The 20,850-nt window shown below is 25.5% G+C and overlaps 2 protein-coding genes across 3 annotated transcripts in view; both read right to left on the bottom strand.

Annotated features, from left to right (window-relative positions):
- Positions 1-92: 92 nt before the first annotated feature.
- LOC126897587 (uncharacterized) lies at positions 93-9,409 on the bottom strand. The gene is made up of 5 exons (XM_050671300.1): positions 9,126-9,409; positions 4,794-5,097; positions 3,828-4,029; positions 1,044-1,488; positions 93-563 (listed from the first exon to the last, which is right to left on the bottom strand). The coding sequence occupies exons 1-5, from the start codon at positions 9,134-9,136 to the stop codon at positions 383-385; spliced, it is 1,143 nt and encodes a 380-aa protein (XP_050527257.1). The 5' UTR covers positions 9,137-9,409; the 3' UTR covers positions 93-382.
- A 6,784-nt stretch (positions 9,410-16,193) lies between these two features.
- Positions 16,194-20,850, bottom strand: part of LOC126897612 (serine/threonine-protein kinase Genghis Khan) — a 13,942-nt gene continuing 9,285 nt past the window's right edge. For both annotated transcript variants that reach the window (XM_050671338.1, XM_050671337.1), the window contains 12 exons: positions 20,631-20,826; positions 20,285-20,571; positions 19,425-19,568; positions 19,226-19,361; positions 18,359-18,624; positions 18,022-18,205; positions 17,756-17,944; positions 17,499-17,684; positions 17,178-17,437; positions 17,029-17,116; positions 16,776-16,909; positions 16,194-16,681 (listed from right to left, as the gene is read on the bottom strand). In XM_050671338.1, the coding sequence (XP_050527295.1) occupies positions 16,565-16,681; positions 16,776-16,909; positions 17,029-17,116; positions 17,178-17,437; positions 17,499-17,684; positions 17,756-17,944; positions 18,022-18,205; positions 18,359-18,624; positions 19,226-19,361; positions 19,425-19,568; positions 20,285-20,571; positions 20,631-20,826 (2,187 nt within the window). In that variant the 3' untranslated portion in view covers positions 16,194-16,564. The remainder of the gene's footprint in view (positions 16,682-16,775; positions 16,910-17,028; positions 17,117-17,177; positions 17,438-17,498; positions 17,685-17,755; positions 17,945-18,021; positions 18,206-18,358; positions 18,625-19,225; positions 19,362-19,424; positions 19,569-20,284; positions 20,572-20,630; positions 20,827-20,850) is intronic.

The raw sequence follows: 20,850 nt of genomic DNA, 5'->3' as shown, positions 1-20,850 counted from the left end.
CTTAAGTTTATCTTCAATAAATTATAAACACACAGTGTCTTACTAATATCTAAGTATAATATATCATACTCAAATATTCATTTTCTATAAAATTAAAATAAATTCTAAATAATTATAATTATTGACTTTATGCAATTCAACCAATGTATACATTCAGTAATAATACTTAAAAATAGAAACATTTCTATTAAAAAGTGTTTTAGCTAGTTCACATGGGTGCAACATTTCAAATTGTTGAACCAATGTAACTCCAGCAAAAACTATCCCTTTTAAATTTAATGATTAGTCCTACTAATGTATACTTTAAGTATTATAAAAATATATTACTTATAACAAATTTATGTTATTACTAAAAAATAGTTATTTTTATAATCAGTAATTATTATGACAACTTTAATAATTTATTACTACTGTAATTAGTATTTTTTAATTTTGCCACTAGTTTAATAATATTATCAGTCTTTTTACATGTGATGAAATGACATTCTTCTTTTTTCAATGAAGATCGTCTTATTTGAGCTAGTTGTTTTGCAATTCCAGGCGGTAACATTATTTCCATTAATCTAAAAATATTGTCAATAAGTTGATTTATAATAATTGCGTATGAGGTCTGTTTAAAAAGTACTGGTATAAATGTTACTATGATTAGTCAAGACATATCTCTACCAATTGTTAATAGATATAATGATATTACTATTAAATAAATCAATATTAAACTGATGTAAATGTAGTGGTCTATCTAAAACCCTAGTTGTCATATTTTTTTGCTTTAAATGAAGGATACACGGAAAAACAAAGCAAGTCAATTTTTTTCAAAATATTTGATATGTCATAATGTATTTTTTAAGCCGACGAACTAGTAGAAAAAGTAGGTTTTTCAATAGTAATTGATTTCAAAAGTCATGGTGCACTGTTAAATAATATGGCGTTTTGAAATTTAAAATTTGATTTTTGCAGTTTACCAAAAATTTATCTTTTTGTTTCCATATACCCTTCAAATATATTCAGTACTCGTATAAAAAAAATAATAATAATAATAATACTTGATTGGTTTAGGCCCAACTTGCAATGACCGCATTGCTCGGCCAACCTCGCAGGCAATTCGTTCGCTGCAATCTTTGCCATCGATCGATTCAGCTACCAGTTTGGTAATTGTAGCAATTTCTTCTGGTGCTCTTTTCAATACTGATTTTTTATGAAGCAATGGTCCAAAATGTGGTATAAATATCATAGCACTAAGAAACACTACAGCTACACCCACAAATCCAGCCATAGCTTTAAACAAAGGGTCCACAAAGGGTTTAGAAACTTGAGACTGTTGGGTATCTTGGAATAACTGTTGTAAATCATTCGGGTTGGAGTTAAAATTTTGGTTCGCCTGAAACTGGTCACCCTGGTTCAACAACGCATTGGGATTATCCTTGTTCAATGGAACAAAATAATAATAGTATCCTGGTACAGTACCTTCTTGTTGAGCACCATTTCCAGCTATATAATCATATATAATTTTATCTTTATGATATGCTTTAATATATTTATAAAAATATATATTTTACCAAAAACTGAATTAATAAAATAATATTTTGGTTCACCTTTAAACTAAAAGATTCAAAAATACATTTGATTTTTGAAAGGATTAAGCTATTTATTTTTAAAGCTAACCTTTTCTATAAAAAAGATAGCATTCATTTGACTTACTTTCTGCAAAATTTTAGCCACCATTATCTATTTATCTAGGACATGTAGAGAATATTAAAGAGAGATATCGTGCCTTTAGAAAATCGTTTATACATAAATATTTTTTTTTATAATAAAACAAAATTTCCTTTTATTTTGTTAAATCACTTAATTCATTGGCTATTTTTAGGTCTGGGACATACCTTATATTGAAGATAATTTTTGTATCATTAGTGGGTTTAGAAAAATTAATCTTTAATATATTATAAAATACAATCTATTAAATTATTTTTTTAAGTCATGATAACTATGTAATTTAAAAATGTTGATTTAATTTTTTAAATTGTCAATCCCTAATGAATATATTTCATTTGCAATATTTCTGTCTTAAAGATTAGTATACTAATAAATTTCTAATTGAAGTAAATATGAAATAATCAAATTATTTTTAAGTTTTTCCTTTTTTAATTATTAATTGATGCACGCAATAGTAAGTTACTTATAAAACCCTAAGGTCAAATATTTTTTCTTAGTTGAAAACTATTCTTATTTATTATTACAGTGAACTATTATAATTAGAGCGTGGAATTATATATGCATTTATAAATTTTGTTAAGTTTTTCGGAATATACTATCAGCCACTACAAATTTCTATTAATTGACTTGAAAACTTAGTAATGTGTTTTTACCGATATTATAATTTTGAGGGATATTAGAGGAGTTAATCCACCTCTAAAACGAAAAATATTTCTACGCTACTATATAATTCTACGACAAAGTTGCACAAACTTAAGACCCTACAAAGTAGCTAAAATGAAATTAATAAATGCATAAAATTTCGCGCTCTAATTGTAATGAATAGTGATGGGAAAGAAAACGTTCATATGAACGCGTTCATGGGCTTGTGTTAACTTTATATAAACTATACACAAACACATTTAAATTGTAGAAAATAACTTGAACATGAACTTAGTTCTTATTTAGTATGAACGTCAACGTATTTGGTTTGTTCATTTGTCCATTTGAGTTTATATAAAAATAAATAAATACCTAGTTTTTAAAATAAATGTTGATTTTAAATTCATTTTTAAATAATATTATATCTTGAACATGGTAAAATCATAATGAGATCGTGGTTAGTTTCATAGTCATAAATCATAGTTTGGCATGAATGCATTCGTATGAATTCATCCTTTTTTAAATTAATGAATTCATGAGTACATTCAATTTTTACAGCATGAATTATGAATATGAACGTTTAATTGAATACAATAAAGCATTCATAGAATAGTTATAAAAATAACTGTTTTCAATTTTGATAAAACTTAAATATACATATATATTATTTTCATCTCTAAACAACATATTGGATGATTCATTTATCATAACTCAGTCTAATATTTACAAAACTAAAGTATTGGTAAGAAATTTTTTTTCTTAATAACATACATTTTTATAATATATATTATTGTACATTTATACCTTATAAAGGTATCAACTTTACATTTTTAATTGTAACATACATATCTAAGAAGCTTACGTATTTTTTTAAAATTCTCCCTCTGTATAAATGTATTTTTTAATGTGTGTAGTTTTTCTTTGAAAATTTGAAGAGTTCATTCTTTAAAAAAAAAATAATTAATTGTGAAGTTAATTTAAAACGAGTGAAAATGCATTCAATGATTTTGAGCTTAATCCTTGAGAATGCGAATGAATTATTTTTTCGATGAATTTTCAAAATCCAGCATGAAAAAAGTTTAAATTTTATTTTATAAAATGTTTTTAATTTCTTAATTAGTTTAGTTTTTTCATAAATTTTAAAAGAAAAGTTCACTATAATAAAATTGAACTTGAATTAGTTCATATTTTATTAAAGAAAATTTAACTTGAACTAGTTTAATTTTAAGAACTTTCCCATTACTGATGATAGATCATTATTCATACGTATATAAGATCCATCACTGAAATTTTCAATCAGTTCAATAGATCTAGGTCTCTATAAGTATAAGCTCATACGTATTAATATGCAGTTCTCATAAAATTAAATCAGTTTTGTTTCCTTAAAATGTGGCTAACCATTAAATAACGTAAGCTTATGAGAGTTTTACTATGTGTTGTAAACGTTCTTATTAGTTTTATATTAAATTTACCAGTTAGCGATTGAACTAAATTGCTGGTGAATTCGTTATTGGCTTGTGGGAATTGGTTTATTTGTAATGGCACAGCACCTTGCTGAAAACTTAATCCATTTTGTAAACTAGCCTCATCATTTTGAAGTAATTGTTGCTGAGGAAAGGTTTGCAAAGTATTATATGGTAGCACTTGTGATTCACTTACGATGGGATTTGTATCCTAAAATATACAAATCTAATATAAGATTTAATTACACAATAAATATACTATCACAGATGCTATCTAAAGGAGACTTCGTGGAAATTAGAAAGAAAGAATAAAAAATTAAATTCAACTAGACCACCCGAAATTTTATTAAAATTGTCTCGATGTATATCATTCTGAAATAATACAACTGTCATAACAAATACTTAGTCCATTATTCATAAAACTATTTGAAAAATATCTCCGATCTACAAAAATAATACCTATTACAATTTGAATCGATTTATGTAAAAAATTTAATTAATTTTATTAAGTTAATCAAAGAACGGGTAATCAAGTAAATACACAATATTAAGTATTCAATGCAAATTTAGTATTTACCATTTTCAGGTATTCATATTGTTTATTTATTATGAGAATTATGAGAATGTACCTATGCATCTTATTATACGCCTTAACCATTATTTTTTTACATTTAGAATTATTTATTACTTTCTAAATGGAAAGTATTATTTCCTTATTTTCCTGTTCGATTAGTCATTACAGTAGACATTTCAGTGACCTTCTCGTGTCTATGTATTATAGGTCACAAGATCTTTTACAATTGACGGATTTTAAGACACGTATAAAATAGTTTTTATTGAATCAAATATTATTTATCACAACAATCGCAAAATTGATTCAAAAAATGAAATTATAACGAGTTTAAATTTTATAAGATTAAAAGTCTCCACGATTACAAAAATTCATTTATTAAAGTTATTAGTGATATCATGTACTTTTGGTAAATAACTGTTAATATTTTGAGGTATCTTTGATAATATGTTTAAATCTTCAACTCGTGGATTAGACTGTTGAAAATCTCCAGGTATGTACTCTTCAACGTCTATCCTATCCTTAGCTGTCACTATAGTTGGCCTGGTCAACTTGTGCTTATGATGAGGTGATCTATGCAAATTGCTAATGATATTATGAAGGAATTCAGCGCCAGTCTTAGAGCTGATTTCGTCTGCTGTATTTTGTGTGAACAACAGTTGGATAGTATACAAACATAAAAAGCCCACTTGTAAGACTTTGGTACGTCTGAAAATAAAATACATAATTAACTTAAGTACCTGAAATGATACAAACACTTTCTTTGTGTAAAAATATCCAAATTTTCTAATCACTAGTATTCCTTATTACAAGTATTATAATTAATACTATTAGAGATCATTTATAAATCGTGTAAATCTGGTTGGAATTCACTATGAATAATTCATTTGTTAATGTAAAAAATAATTTATAAAGTTACTTTTACTTATATGAATAGTACTTTTGTAGATTTTTGCTTAATATATGATGATTAGTGTATTCTTAATATTTGTATTTTATACACTTAAAAAATAAATATGTTAACATTTAAAACAATTTCTAATGCATTCTACTTCCATTAGAATTAATTTTCAGGAAGACAATTATAAGATAAGTAATTTTTCTTTTAGTTATTTTTATTAATTAACATAATTGTAATCGTTAGCAGTCTTGATCCCTATCATGAGTCTGCAATAAGGTCGGTTTTTATTTTATTTTATTAATTGTAGCGTATTATATATAGTCACGTTTTAATACTGTCACGCAAACATGACGGAAAAAAATAGAAGTTATGACTCTTTAATTCACATAGAAAAGGCCAATGCATTTTTTTTTCTAGATTTTATAACTGAAATACTATTTGGAAATTACTTTTGTCAATTCGCCCATGTCAATTACATGCTAAAAGTAGGTTAATCAATAGACTAGATATTGTTTTTGTATATGTTATGAACAAGAGCTTTTTTGGAATGAAATGATTGGGTAAATTAATTTTACAATAATTGAATATTTAAATTTAAAATAATAAAAATTAAAAATAATAATAGCAATATTTAAAAATAGAAATACTAACAAAAATATTATAATATTATTATTTGGTATGTAGATTAAATGATTTTTTTTTAAATTAATCTTCGGCTGCGTTTTTTTATATTTTTAATATATAAACCATAAAAGTATCCTAATAGAACCATCATTCACAAGTTGTTTAGAAAATAATTAAATGTATAAATAATTATATTTTGGCCCGCTATATATTATATTAGGAATATATATTAGTAACATGATACAAAGTATCAAGTTTTCCAACTATAATAATAATTATAATAAAAATGTCACAATTTTACTCATTATTAATTTTTAACTGTTAAATATTTTGAATTCTACTATATATACATAGTAGAATATTTCATCTAAATTAAAAAATATTTAGTAACTAATGAGAGGTGTATATACAATAGAGGTAGCCGTGTGAGCAATACCCCGCAAAGTCATAATTATATTCTTAAGGTCAACTTTTGAAAAATCCTTCTCACTTAAAACAAAAATAGTAAAATGCTTTCTCTTCTCCTCTAAGTATTTTAGCGCCTAGCTAAAGTTTATAAGTTAAAAGAACAATTAAATTTTGAGTTTTTATAGTTCAAGTAAACATTTGGTCGTCTATTAGGGATGGCCAAATATTCAATGTCTCAAGTGTGTTATAGGAAAGCCAATTGTAGTACTTTAGAATTAGTGACGCAACAAAAACATATTCTAAAGGATGATAAAATTATGAAAAGCACACAGAGATATGAGTGCTTCCTTCCATACCTCTTTACCTCATTATTATACCTCTTGAATATTACAATATGCACATAGTTAAATTAATATAATGTTTATTACTTCTAAATACTGGTTCAAAAGTTGTTATTGACCAATTTTCTTATTAATAAATGCATATTCTTATTAATGAATAATTTTCTAACATTGGATCTATTAAAATGTATATGTTACTATTTAAAAATATTGGTATCAATAAAAGATATATATATATATATATGTAAATTTTTTTTTAGATAAACCACGCGGAAGAAAGTAATTAAAAATATTAAATAGCAACTTTTTATTGAAATAACCCAGTTTTTTTCAAGGATTTTGGACCAAGTGAAATCAGTGACGACTATATAATAATAAATAAGTACACATGCGAATCAACTCCTATATCGGATTTGATCATGAAATACTGAACATAAACTCGTTTTGTGCGAGTTGCTCCACTGCGTACTCTGTAAGTTGTCATAATCAAATTTAATGTTATCGTCGTCCTGATTTTCTTGAGATTTCTCTTAATTTCTGGCGTTTTAAGAATAAATAAATTTTAATAAATTCAATACTGGCTTGAGCTTTTGGCTAATTTAATTAAACAATAAAACGACTAATTTTAAGCATATCTCAAATCATAAAAACGGTACACAGTTATTAACGTGATCCATTAGAATACTTTTATTCTAGACCTATTTACTACAGAAAAACATGTTTTGTATCCTTGTTGTACCATTCATGTACCTATATAGTTATTTGTTGTTTTTGAAGAAATCATTCATTTGGGTTTTCAATTATGTCTAAAAAGGCGTATTTCATTAATATAGGCGTACTTCTTTATTAATATTACAAACTATAGGTGCAACGACCTCAACTTCACGAACTCAGTTTTTACTGATAAACTGTAAATACATAGTTTGATAGTCTTTCTAATTTTCCAAATAAATAAAAGTCTTACAAAGTAGTTAACAAAGAAATATGCGATTTGGAACTCTAAGATTGTATCTAATATTTCATTTACTCAATTGTTGGTCACATTTTCTATAGAGAGTTGTGGCCCCAATTTTAACTATGTTTACACATTATGATATGTTTATTTTTAAACACTTCTATATGTGAAGTTTTATAATTTTTTTTTTTTTTTTATTCAGGGAAGTCAATAAATGTTGGTAGAAATTAAGTATAAACAACTCCAAACCTGTTGAGATACTAAAAAAGTTGTTATATTGTTTGCAATATTTCCAGAAAAGATTAGATCATAGAAACAGCGTTGTTATAATCGCATTTTTAGAGTTTAACATTTAATATTTGCTTAATGATGACAACTATTTCTAATAAAACATGTAACCGTCCTCTATTGCAGAATGGTCAATAATAGCATGTAAACCTAAATGGCATATCATAATAAAACATGTGTTATTATTTGGAATACGCCCTAGGACGCGGGAAAGTCGAATGCAATTATGAAGACAAAGATGTGCGTCGGAATCCAAAAAGATAATTGAAAATGATTATATACGTGTCTTTTGTGATCCAAGAACTTGGCAAAAAAGAAATTATAGTACGCCCTAACTGATTTGATTTCACTCGAATAATTGTTTTACTTTTAATTTGATTATTTTGTATGCGGATGATTAGTAGACTATTAAAAGTAAATTATTTCGGGATAAGTAGGTTTTAAAATAAGTAGACATGATCACAACTTTATTAGGTTATAGATAACATTTAAAGGTATACTGCGAGGTTAAAAATTGTGGGGGTTTGGTCGCTTGAAATAAAAGTTATGAGCAAAAATGTAGTTCAAAATTAATTTCACAAACGGGTTACGCTAATCATAGCGTTGTCATAGCTCTATAAAAATCTGATCAAGCTGATTAAGTCTAACTTTTTGATGAAAAGTTGATGAAATTAAATAAAAACTTACAATAGATAAGTAATTAATAGTTTAAATTAAAATAGTTTATAGTAAATTTAATAATAAAGTTTTAAAGTAAAAATTTAACACCCCAAATAAAATAACATTCCAAGTTCATTTGTAAGTTGAAAAAATTGTAAATAATTTAACAATCATTTAATTACATAAAGATGTAAATCAGCTCAAATAATTTTCTATCTTTCAAAAGCTAAATTCTTTATAAATCTTAAGAAAATATAATTGTAAAATAATGTGTTACTGAAAATATTAAACGAACAATTAATTTTATTAATGTGTTAATTTACATTTCTTAATGTAACAAAGATTGGATTATAAAACTATGAAACCCTCACAAATTTCATGATTTAAAAATTCCCTAGTATTGAGTATTAGAGATGTTTAATTACATCATATTATGTTTTAAGAAAAATAAATCAAGTATCTAATTAAAAAAATATATATTCATTTCAACGTTGCGCTAATATTTCTGTGACTTTTTAAAGTCAAAAAAGTTCATTATAGAATAATTTCTATTACTTACTTTTGTACCATGATTAGAGCGTCACTAATATCACATTAAATATCAATAAAACCGCACAAGATAATTAACTCGAGCCCTAAAAGTTAAGTAAGGACAACTAAAATATTATTATTGGCTATTGAGTTGAAGACCAATGAATAAGAAACAATTAAGACGTTGGCAGTGCACAGTTTTTATCGATTCAGAGGAGCGCGTGCACTTGACATTCAGTAAATCGACTGTGGCAGTGAATGCTGTGATCTCGGTGGCAGTGTGAACGAAACTGAAGGCGCGCCGCCACGTGAGGTACGAGACCGGGAAAACAACGTTTATAATAAAATAATATTATTGTGTAGAATGAATGTACCTGAGGTATATGTTATGTGGGTCAATGCGCTACTGTCATGTTATACCGGACACGTTCGATTTTCATGAAATATCCAACTGGTTTTCACGACAGTGGTCAGAATGGCCTATTAAAGTACCAATTATTAATAATAAACAGTGATTACATACGCAAACATATTAAATTTGCTTTTCATTTAATTATAGTTTATATGAGCAGGTACATCTATTAGGTATTTACCCATACAATTGCCTTAAACTAGAGCTCCGCGTAAGCGCAATGAAAATACATACAATGAACTGTTGAAAAACTAATCTGTCTTGGCCGTACACCAAATATATTATAAATTACAGTTTAATAATAGTACTGATAATTTAAAATATTAAACTGTCTCGGTCATTACCATAACTGTCGTTAATCACTCTCTACGATTACTTAGTACAATTGTTATTGATTTTTTATTGCAATATAAACATTTCAATACTTTGATAATTTAAAGTTAAATTTTAACTCCTAAAATATCGCAATAAAATAAGTTAGCAAAAACCAAATGTATATCAAGTATTTATTGAACTGTAAATCATATATTTAGCTGAAGTATCTAGTTACTTTCATTCAACAGGATGTTGGTGAGGACCTCGGATATCAATTGAATAGAATACAAGTGGCTATTCATAGATTCAAATTAAATATATGAACTTTGATATTTGAAAACTTAACGATTTCTTTTATTTTAACAGGTTAATAAGTATAATTTTACACGGTATGAAATAGCTTTTACATAATATCACAATAATAGTAAAATGTGTATCAGTAATTGTTAATAGATATGTCGGTAAAGTTAGTTAATAACTAGTCCTACCAACAAATTCTTCCAGGTAATAGTGAATAATTAACATTAATTTTTATCATTGTGCATACAACCTTATGGACTACAATGAAAACTACTGGTGTCTTGTTCGTATGGCAAACGGTTTGGTTTAAGTTGGGTTCCCTTTACTCGTCTATTTGCCGAATATAAGGAGAATCCAAATATTCGTCTTCTCGTAAAAGTACAAAAACATTGCCGTTTCGAATACTCGTCAATTTGTAAAGTTATTTTGTTTTTTCCATGTTTGTATTGTTACTGAATACTCGATACAAAAAAACTTATCAATGTTTTAAAAGTTTATAATCTCTAAGTTTTCTTATATTGGTTGTCACTTCTATAGGATATAAGAAATGGACATAAAAACAATATTTTATAACAGGTATATTGAGACGTAACTAACAAAATCCTAAAAAGATATTTTCAAAAAACTCATTACTTCAAGGATAATTGATTGGCAAGTGTTTAAATATCACTTAGTATAATAATATAATACAATTGAAAATTTATTCAATGAACTAATTGAAACAAATAATAAAAGAAACAATTAATTAAAATAAATAAAGTATAGATTTTGAACGAGTATTCGTTAAAATAAAAAACATAGCTTAGTAGACCGTTCCCACCTATCGCGTATTCGGACAAATATTTAAAATCTCTTTGATTCATATCACAAATATCTACAACCGTCGGGAAGATGACGAATGCCGATGAACGAATGTCGAACACTCGTACAAGTAGACCATTCCCACTGGTTGATAAATATAGACAAATAACGAATATTCTGAAAATAGACGAGTAATAGGAACCCGGCTGTAGAGGATTTTACGAATATTTTGATAAATAAATTTCAATTACTATAAAAACAACATGAAAAATTAATGTATGATTCATAAAATAATAATACGCCTGTAGTTATTTATCATTTAGGTTAAGTTTTATTTTCACTATTTGTGTTATTTAGAAATATATTAACATTTTCAGTTTTATTACGTGTAAATAAATAAATAATTAATATTAAAATCCACCTTCAATTCCTCCTTATTTCCGTTAATATAACGCAGGGAGTTCTGTAGTAAGAGCGCTTTACACTTCGAGTTGTACACCCAGAGAAAAACCTCGATCTATATAATAAATTCATTGTTCAATTTGATAAATACATCATTACAATTGAACCTATGATATATTTATCAATATGATAATTTTTTTTCTTGTCTTCAACAATAATTATTCATAAGAATAGTTATTTTGTTCGTATTAATAAAACATTATCATAAACCCTTGATAAAATTTCTCTATCAAAATTGATTGAGGTTTTTCTTTGGTTGTAGTGGTTTTTAGTATACTCTTATAATATACGCGTATTCTAGAATGTACATTATACATTTTAGTCTCAGTGTTAAATCATAAATTCAGATTACAGAATTAATAATTTTTATACTAGATTTTCAACAAATTTGATTGATTAAAAAATTTAAATTTCTAATGTATTAATTATATTATTATTAGATTTGCTATAATCGTAACAGATTTAATAACATTACAATAAATCTTTGCATTTTAAAAGCATCTACTTTCTTTACAAAGACAATAATCATTAATAACTAGATTTCCCACGTATCTTATATTTATTCAATATTAATATTTCTTATTTTATTTTTCAAATGTAAAATTTAAAGAAAGCATAAAAAATTTTAGTACTTATTTTACCACTATATTATATATTTTTTATGTAAAGTGGTATTTTGCAATTTATTAAAGACATGTTTATAACTTTTGTTTAGAGAAATAGACATATCCTCAGTCGCAAACAAATCATGGGCACTATAAGAACGGCTAGTTTCCCAAAAATAGAATTAGCCCCTATCCAAAAAACAAAAAATATCGAAACTTTTTATATAGAATCGCATCCAAAGTTTATAGTAAGGGAGAAATAAATTTAGCGCTTTCGAAAATTGAATTCTAGTTAAGCTTATGAAATAGATTAGTTTTTCCAAAATATTTCATTTTCTTTAAAAATATTAGTTATTTACATAATAAAAAACCCAGCACAGTGGGGTCGTGGCATAGTTGGGTCCAGTATAGATGATATCTGACAGTGATTAAAATCACTATCATAAAAAACGCTTCGATGCAAATCTGTAGATAGTGTTTAATTAAAAAAAAAAAATTTGTCAAAAAAGTAGGTCAAATGAGAGCTGAGAAAATAAATGATAGCTACAAAAAAAAACCACATAGTAAAATAATATTAATATGAATTAATTCTCACGAGAGGAGACTACAGTAATGGAATCCTTGATATTTATTGAAGTTATTGAATCTAAATGAGATAAAAATTAAAAGAGTTAAGCATTTTTTTTTAACTCAAAAAGAATTAAAAAAAAATTCAGTGTCACAGTCATANTTTAACTCAAAAAGAATTAAAAAAAAATTCAGTGCCACAGTCGTGAAAGACCCAAGTGTTACCGTCTCAAAAACCGTACGTCTCATTCGTCACTTAATAAAAATGGAAATTTAGCTAGTTCAAATTTTAAAGTTATTTTTTTCGACTTCAAAGAAACAAAAAAATTTAAATACGATTAATTTTTTATACTATGTCATTTAGATTGATATAATATTTATGAAAATCAGTGTAATCCTCTTATAATAAAATAAAATACAAAACCTAGAATTTTAATAGAAAAATAGCATATTTTTGAATACAGTAGCCATTTGCGCATAGAAGATAGGTCGTCGGGACAAATTTTTTTTTTTCATTTTATAGTACATAAAATAAGCTTTAATTTGATATATGTTTAAAGGACGCAGTATTTCCGGAACATTTTCAAAAATTAAGTTGAAAAAGTTAGTTTTTGTAAAAAAGTTGCTATTTTAAATCCCCTTTGTGAGCAGATTAAGTGTTAGATTTTCAAAAAAATGATATCAAATAAAAGGGAAATATCTAAGGTTTTAGTATAAAAAAAAATTATGTTGATTTTTGAAAAAGTTATGGAAGTTTTAAGAAAAAAAAGACAAAATTTATCGATTTTTAAATTTGTAATTTTTTTGGATATTTCCCCCATTTGCGGGGAACGAGGGAAAAATTTTCAAATTTTAAGTGTAATGTCTTCAACTAGATATGATTTGTGATCTTTTGACGTATTGTTGAAAGAAATCGGTCCAGTGAGAGCTGAGAAAAAGTGGCAACAGACATAAAAAAAAAAAAAAAACTCATCATGGTAAAATTAATATTTTCTCAGCTTCGCATCGAAGCTAAAATTGAAAAGAATGTCGAAAATTAGCGATTTTTAAATTAGTAATTTTTTCTGGGATTTCCCTCATCACAAGAAACGAGGAATTTTTTTTTAATTTTTGAGTCCAATGTCATCCATTTGAAACGATTTGTAATATTTTAACACATTGTTCATCAGAATCGGTTAAAAGGTAAATTCTACAAGACTGTAGTGAGGCCATCTATGATGTATGGTTCAGTGTGGGGCGGTTGATAAGAAAGTAGAGCAGAAAATGATTGTAGCAGAGATGAGAATGTTTAGATGGATGAGTGGAGTGACTAAAAAAAAAAGAATAAAGAACGAGCATATAAGAGGGAGTATAGATGTAGCATCAATCGTGGATAAGATGAGAGAAAATAGACTTAGATTGTTTGGTCATGTCGTGAGGAGAGAAGAATCGAAAGCTATAAGAATAGTTATAGAAATGAATGTTGAAGGAAGAAAAGGTAAAGGAAGACCAAAAAAGAGATGGAGGGATGTTATTAAATGCGATATGAGGACAGCTGAAGTTAGCGTAGATGATGTGGGTGATCGTGTCAAGTGGAAGTTTAGGATAAGGGTGGCCGACCCCAAGTAGTTGGGATTCAGTCAGGCGAAGAAAAAGAATATGAAGTTCATCATTATCGGTCCAGTGAGAGTTGAGAACAAGTGGTAACAGACATAAAAAAAAAAATATATCATGTAAAATTAATACCTACTCAACTTTACATCAATACTAAAATCAATAATCTAAGCCCAAATAGATTTTTTATAAGTATAATAATTTATTATACTCAGTCTATATAAATAGAATAATTCAAAGAATCACCATTATAATGTTCAAGGCTAATGTTTAAATGATAACAAATTATTATTTTTATGTACTTCCCTATATTAAAACAAAAAAATTGAAAACATTTTTAAAATTTTACAAACATTTTTTACATTAAAATTTAATAAATGTTCTTTGACCAATAAAAACATAATAATTTCACTAATTTAAAAAATGTATACAAAAAATGCAGCAAATTTTAAAGAATGCTGTAAATTTATATACAAAACCTAAAAATTGTATAATAGAAATTTAATTGCTATTATTGTTAATTCTATTCTTTATATTATACAAATAAAAATAATATAAAAAGGTATACAATATTAAAGAAGCGTATCCAAAATACTAAAATAGTAACAATAGTTATAAATAAAATATATAAACTAAATTTTGTACAATAAATTATAAAATTTTAATGGACTAGAATATTTTGAAAAAACATAAATTTCAACTCAGTAGAATTAATGTTTTGAAATAGTAATAAATATAATAGAATAGTTACTAATTACTACAACTAAGTAATAAAAATTTATTGTCAAATTTCAATAATTGTATAAAAATTGTTTTGTTGATTTAATCATAAGATTAATTAAAGTAAATTAAATTCTACTTATTATGAATAGATTTGTGCAATATATTATGTAATGATAATATTTATAAATAAATATATATAATTATAATATCTATACTAGATATTACATAATTGTGCACTTATATTACAAATTATGTTCTAAAAATTTGTTTAAAATTTAACTATTTATTCAATGTTTTTACGCCAACTATTAATTTAATTGACAAAAAATAAATAACTTAAATAGATGTTATGATCATTTTTTTAAGCTGCAGTACAATTTAACATTTATATTAAATAGCTTCTTTGTCAAACATTTAATTAATTATTTTATGTGTATACATTTATTAATAGTATTGTTTAAATAATCATGTATGTTAAATAATTCTTAATTTTTTTTAATTACTCAAAATCTCTATTTAAAGAAATATCATTGTACATTTTTGAATGATTATTTTAAAAACGATAATAAATGTAAATAAGCATTGTAAAACTTACAAAATGATATTGGCACTTTATAATATATTATTTTAAAAATATTTAGGGGGATTGTTATAACTTAAGAAACAATATAAATTACTTTTCTAAAAAATTCAAAATATCGTACAAAGAAATCAAATAATTGAACATATATTATATATATAAATTGAAGCTCATTTTGTTCATTATCAATAAAATATAATTATTATAAATGTTAAATAATACTATTAAGTAAATTGTTATTAAATAAAAGCAAATTCGTTATTGATATTCAAATGCCAATATTAAATTCAACACATTTTATTAATTTTTTTGTTAATAATTCATTAGTATAATATATAAAATATCAAAATTAATTTTATATGCATACATAAGAAATTTATAACGCTATATTATACCTATCATAAAGGGTTATATATTATATATAATGTTTAGTAAGTAAGGAAATAGGTTTCTTTTGTTCTTATTGTTTGCAACAATAGACCCAATTCCATACTTTTGAACATGCTGTATATATTTAGACATTTGAAATGTATAAATTTTATAATAATACTTATTAGATTAAAATTATTTCTATTTTACTTAAATAAACAAATTAACATAATAATTCACTAAGACTTATTCTTAGTGTTTTGTTGATAATTTTATATAATAATTCAATACTACAATAATAAAATTGAGTTAGTATCACAAAAAAAAAAAAAAAATTAAAAATTAGTTATAATGAAATATATTAAGTTATGATCTTATTTTAGTTAAATGCAAACTAGGAGATATTAATATGTTTTGAAAATTAATTAACAAAAATAAGCTGGAAAATTAATATTATAGTTAATGTTATAACTTTTTATTTAACACTTAAATAGGGTTATGAACTAAAGTTTCGATTAGAAGAAGATTATAAAAAAAAATAAAATTAAAAAAATAAAGAGTTTTAGAAATTATGCTGTTAATAAAATGTTTAATTGTTAAATTTGAACCAGGTAGTTCTTTATCAAAGTATTGTAATTGTCTAACTATATTGTATCAAGTAATAGTAAATACTACTGAATTTAAAGTTATATAGTAAAAATGTCATGTAAAGTAACAGTACTACACAAATTACCATTAAGCTAGCTGTCATAACTAGATGACCCATGTTCTCGGTTTGGACTTGGTGGTGTACTGGTGTTACTACTATTGTTAGATGTAATGGATTGTCTAGAAGTACCAATTAGCTGCTGGTGATCCTTCACAATTACAATTATAATTATAATTAAAAATAAATAAAGAAAAATTAAAAAGAAAAAGTTCATACAAATAAAGTATAAAAGTGTTTTTTACTTTGTTTAGTGACCATATACTACGGTTAACTGGTACATTTGATGGTGCCATTTCTGTGTCTGAATGGTGATGATGGTGTTGATGATGATATTCAAATGGCTCTGTTGGTGTTGTACGCAGAGATCTTTTAGGTCCTGAAATTTTTTTTAAAAAAACTTTTAAATAAAAAATAATTAATACATTTAAAATTTGACAAAATTAAAATATTCACTAATATTTGAGTAGTAATTATATCATAAAAAAATGCTCTTACCAGTCATAAGAGCTGTCGGCTGTTGGGATGGTGACATTTGAAAAGAACGTTTACTAGAAGATGTAGAAATATTAAACTGTTGAGGAGGCTAAAAAAAAATCAATTAGTTAGAAGTATAAATCAAAAAATTTTCCATTATATATATATACTTTTGAAGGAGGGAGAGGTGAGACAGTAGAATCTGCAGTTTCAACAGTTGTAGGCAGGTCAAGTAATCTTTGAATTTGTATACCATCTCCAGGTCCCATATGACTAATGTGATTGAAATTTGTAGGAGCTGATATGATCTTTGACCTACGATCCGGACCTCTGGTTGCTTTTTGACTTTCACGCATAGAAAACCTTCTACGTGTGGGCGTGGAGATAGACATATTACAACTTGAAATATCTCTAATATTTATCAATTCTCCTGAAAAATAAGTTAATATAAGTTGATAAATAATCAAAAAATAAAATTTGAAGGGTCTTACTTTGATGTATGTTAGATAAATATACAATATAAGGGAAATCATCAATATAACAGATGGTTAGTGAACCTGTATTATTTATAGGATGAGAATTTCTTAAATTTAATGTTTGGACCCATTCGCCACTATCTGCATTGAAAATATTTACATGTGTTTCACTGTATATCAACAAATGACCATCACAATAACCTGTAAAATAAAAAAAAATTGATATACTTTATAGTTATTAAAAATTAAGATTTTAAGTTAAATTTTCATACTAGCATCAATAAGGTCACTTGGATACATAATTTCTCTATCTCTAGATTTGCGACCCTGAGCATCAACATAAATTCCAAGAGACTGAAAAATTAATAAGAATTCTCCTCTCGGAAGTTCAATGGCTTTAATGGCATCCATTGCAGAGTAGGATAAGAAACCTGTCATGCGATTATCAGGATGCACCAATGCTATATTAAAAAGAATAAATAATCAATATAGTCAAATTTTAATTGTAAATATAACTAATAATCAATCACTAGCTTACATATTGGATGATGATCCGCACCAGATAATCTGTACATATTGAATCCAGAATTACAACCAACACACAATTGCCCATCAGTAAATATTGTTAAACTTTGAACATGAGACGGGAGCATGATTTCTCTAATTCTTCTATGCCTTTGTTTGGTTCTAATTACTTCATAGACAATTACCTGAGAAGTGTTCTGTAAATTAAAGAATATAAACAATAGAATTAATTTGTACAAATTAACAATACATGTTAGAAAATGTGTTATTCATTATTGAATAAAAATAAAAATGAATAATTTCATGATTAAATGAATATTTTACTGTAATATATTTTTATACTTAATCACCTGACGTTTAATAGCTATGCACAAACAATATTGAGGGTTATTCATACCACTAGTGTTCCCTGTAAATTTCTTCAATAAACCAGTACAAAAAGTTATACATCCTTTGCTTTCAGTAACTTTAACCCATTCAACTTCATCACCATCTAATGCTCTCACTGGTATTAATCGAACCTGTCTCTGTTTGCCTGATAAAACTACCAAAAGTTGTTCTTCTGTTATGTATTCAATTTGATAAATTTTTTTGGCTTCTCCAATTTTAGCAATTTCTATTATTAAAATGATATATTATTAATACAACATTTTACCATTATACTGAGTATCTTAGATCTAACTAACAACGCTTATAATTTTTGCTACAATAATCATTTTGTTGACATTTTTTTTTAAATATTTGTTTCCTTCTTAGCCTACATTTAAATTATATTTAAATCATAAAATTATATTTTCAAAAAATTTTGATGAAACGATGATAACTTTAGGACAAGTACTTATCAAGTTATAAAAATTTTAATATATAGAATAGGAATAGAACACGGACATAGTATTAGAAGCATCCATCTGTGTTCCATACGCAATATGTATTGAAATGTTGTATTCAATAAGTATTTGTCTTAAAAATTGTTATCAACCAATAAAATTTTTTTTGAAAATAGGTCTAAAAGTGGCTTCTTTAAAAAAATTCAAAATTCAAAATTAAATTTTAAATTTTAATTATTTCTTATTAGTGAAAAATAATAAAAAGTATGCTTTGAACATAGTATAAAACAATAATTATTTTTAAAAATTTCAAAAACAATAACTGGATCAAAAATTATAAGCTTTGTCAGTTAAACTCAAACACTCTGTATAAATAATATTACACTATACCGAATTGGTCCAGGTCTATACAATAAAGACCATCTTCAGTACCAATAACTAAGCGGTCAGCATCAATTACAGCACTAGAAATAGCATTTTTGGTAATTGAAAGAGTATTGTCCATTAATTCTTTGGCCTTGAATATCTAAGGAATAAATTGTAAAATATAACTATTTTTTAAAATTCATTAATTTTGTGGTTAAAATACCATTGTGTTGGGAAGATTATTTCGTTTTAAAATCCTATGTAGTTCACTCAAGGCTACAATCCATTTGTTTTTTTCACTTTCTGTATCAGCAAGCATTAAAGTTTGGTTTTTAACACCAGGGGGGTCCAAAAGTGATGTAGTAATCTAGATTGTACAATAATAAAATATAAATAATAATACATTTATTACAAAAAATACTATAATTATTGTTTAACTATGAAATTATTACTAACAGGTATTATAATTTATACCTGTTTAATTTAATTGTTTTTGATTATACCATATAATAAAAGCTGTGCACTCAAATGATTTTGTACGTTATGCGCTGAATTTGGTTAAGCTAATGATAAATTTTTTTGCTTATAAAAAAAAAATTACACTCAAAGTAATAATGAGACTATACAATATTAATTAAATTATTTTAAATTTAAATGATTTTATTATTTAAAAATAATAATAGCAAAATGTCAATTGAATAAACTTTTTATTTTAAGTTACTTTTATTATATTTAAAATATATTTTCACAGACATGTAGTAAAATTTTTGAGAGGAGGTTTTTATATAAAAATTTCACCTTCTTCACTCAAAAGAATTTATTTTAACTTCATTAAAATTAAGCGATTGAGAATTTTTTTTAGGAAAAGAGAGATTTATATGAACTCTTTTACTGAATATGTGCCTAGTTCTTAATATTAAAATAATTTTTTAATTTTGGGGTATAAAATAGTAAGTATCTTTGATAATTAATATTTTTATTTCTATGAATATGATAGACATATTTTTTTGTCTAAAGTTATTTTTTAAGTCTGTTTCAAATATAAATGTTAATATTTTACGATATTACTAGTGTTATACTTACACGAAATATACATGGTATATCTTTTTTACCAGCATGAATTACATCTGATTCTCTTACAGAAGATACAGCAAATTCAGGATCTCTCATATCTAAAACTTGTGAGACTGTTACAGCAGGAAGAGCATTACGATCTTGTGATATGTCATATAAGAACAATTTGAAATCGCAAACTACTACAAATTGTCTAATCCATCCTTTTTTTACTCCACCTGATCTAGGTACTTTTACATATCCTTCATATGCTGTACCAATGCCACGTGTTGGGTCAATTCCCAATGGTCTTTTAGCTATAGTAAAAAATAAAACATTAATAATGTAAATATCACATATATAACTATTATTGTACTTTGATCAGGAGGAACAGGACATAATAATGGTACTTTGTCAGCACATATTGTGTGACATACAAATCCACACACTTCACATATAACACCTTGGCGTACAAGACCCACCATCAAGGATGTACAATGGTTACATTTGGTTGGTGAAGAAAATGTGCGTACTACAAATTGATGGCATTTTCCTTTATCCATTCTTGAATTCTGAAAAAAAAAAAAAAAAAAAAA

This window comes from Daktulosphaira vitifoliae, unplaced genomic scaffold (assembly GCF_025091365.1).
Source record: "Daktulosphaira vitifoliae isolate Bord-2020 unplaced genomic scaffold, ASM2509136v1 Scaffold_2, whole genome shotgun sequence".
Lineage (NCBI taxonomy): Eukaryota > Metazoa > Arthropoda > Insecta > Hemiptera > Phylloxeridae > Daktulosphaira > Daktulosphaira vitifoliae.
Note: the sequence above shows the minus strand (reverse complement) of the source record. Positions and strands in the feature narration are given on the sequence as shown.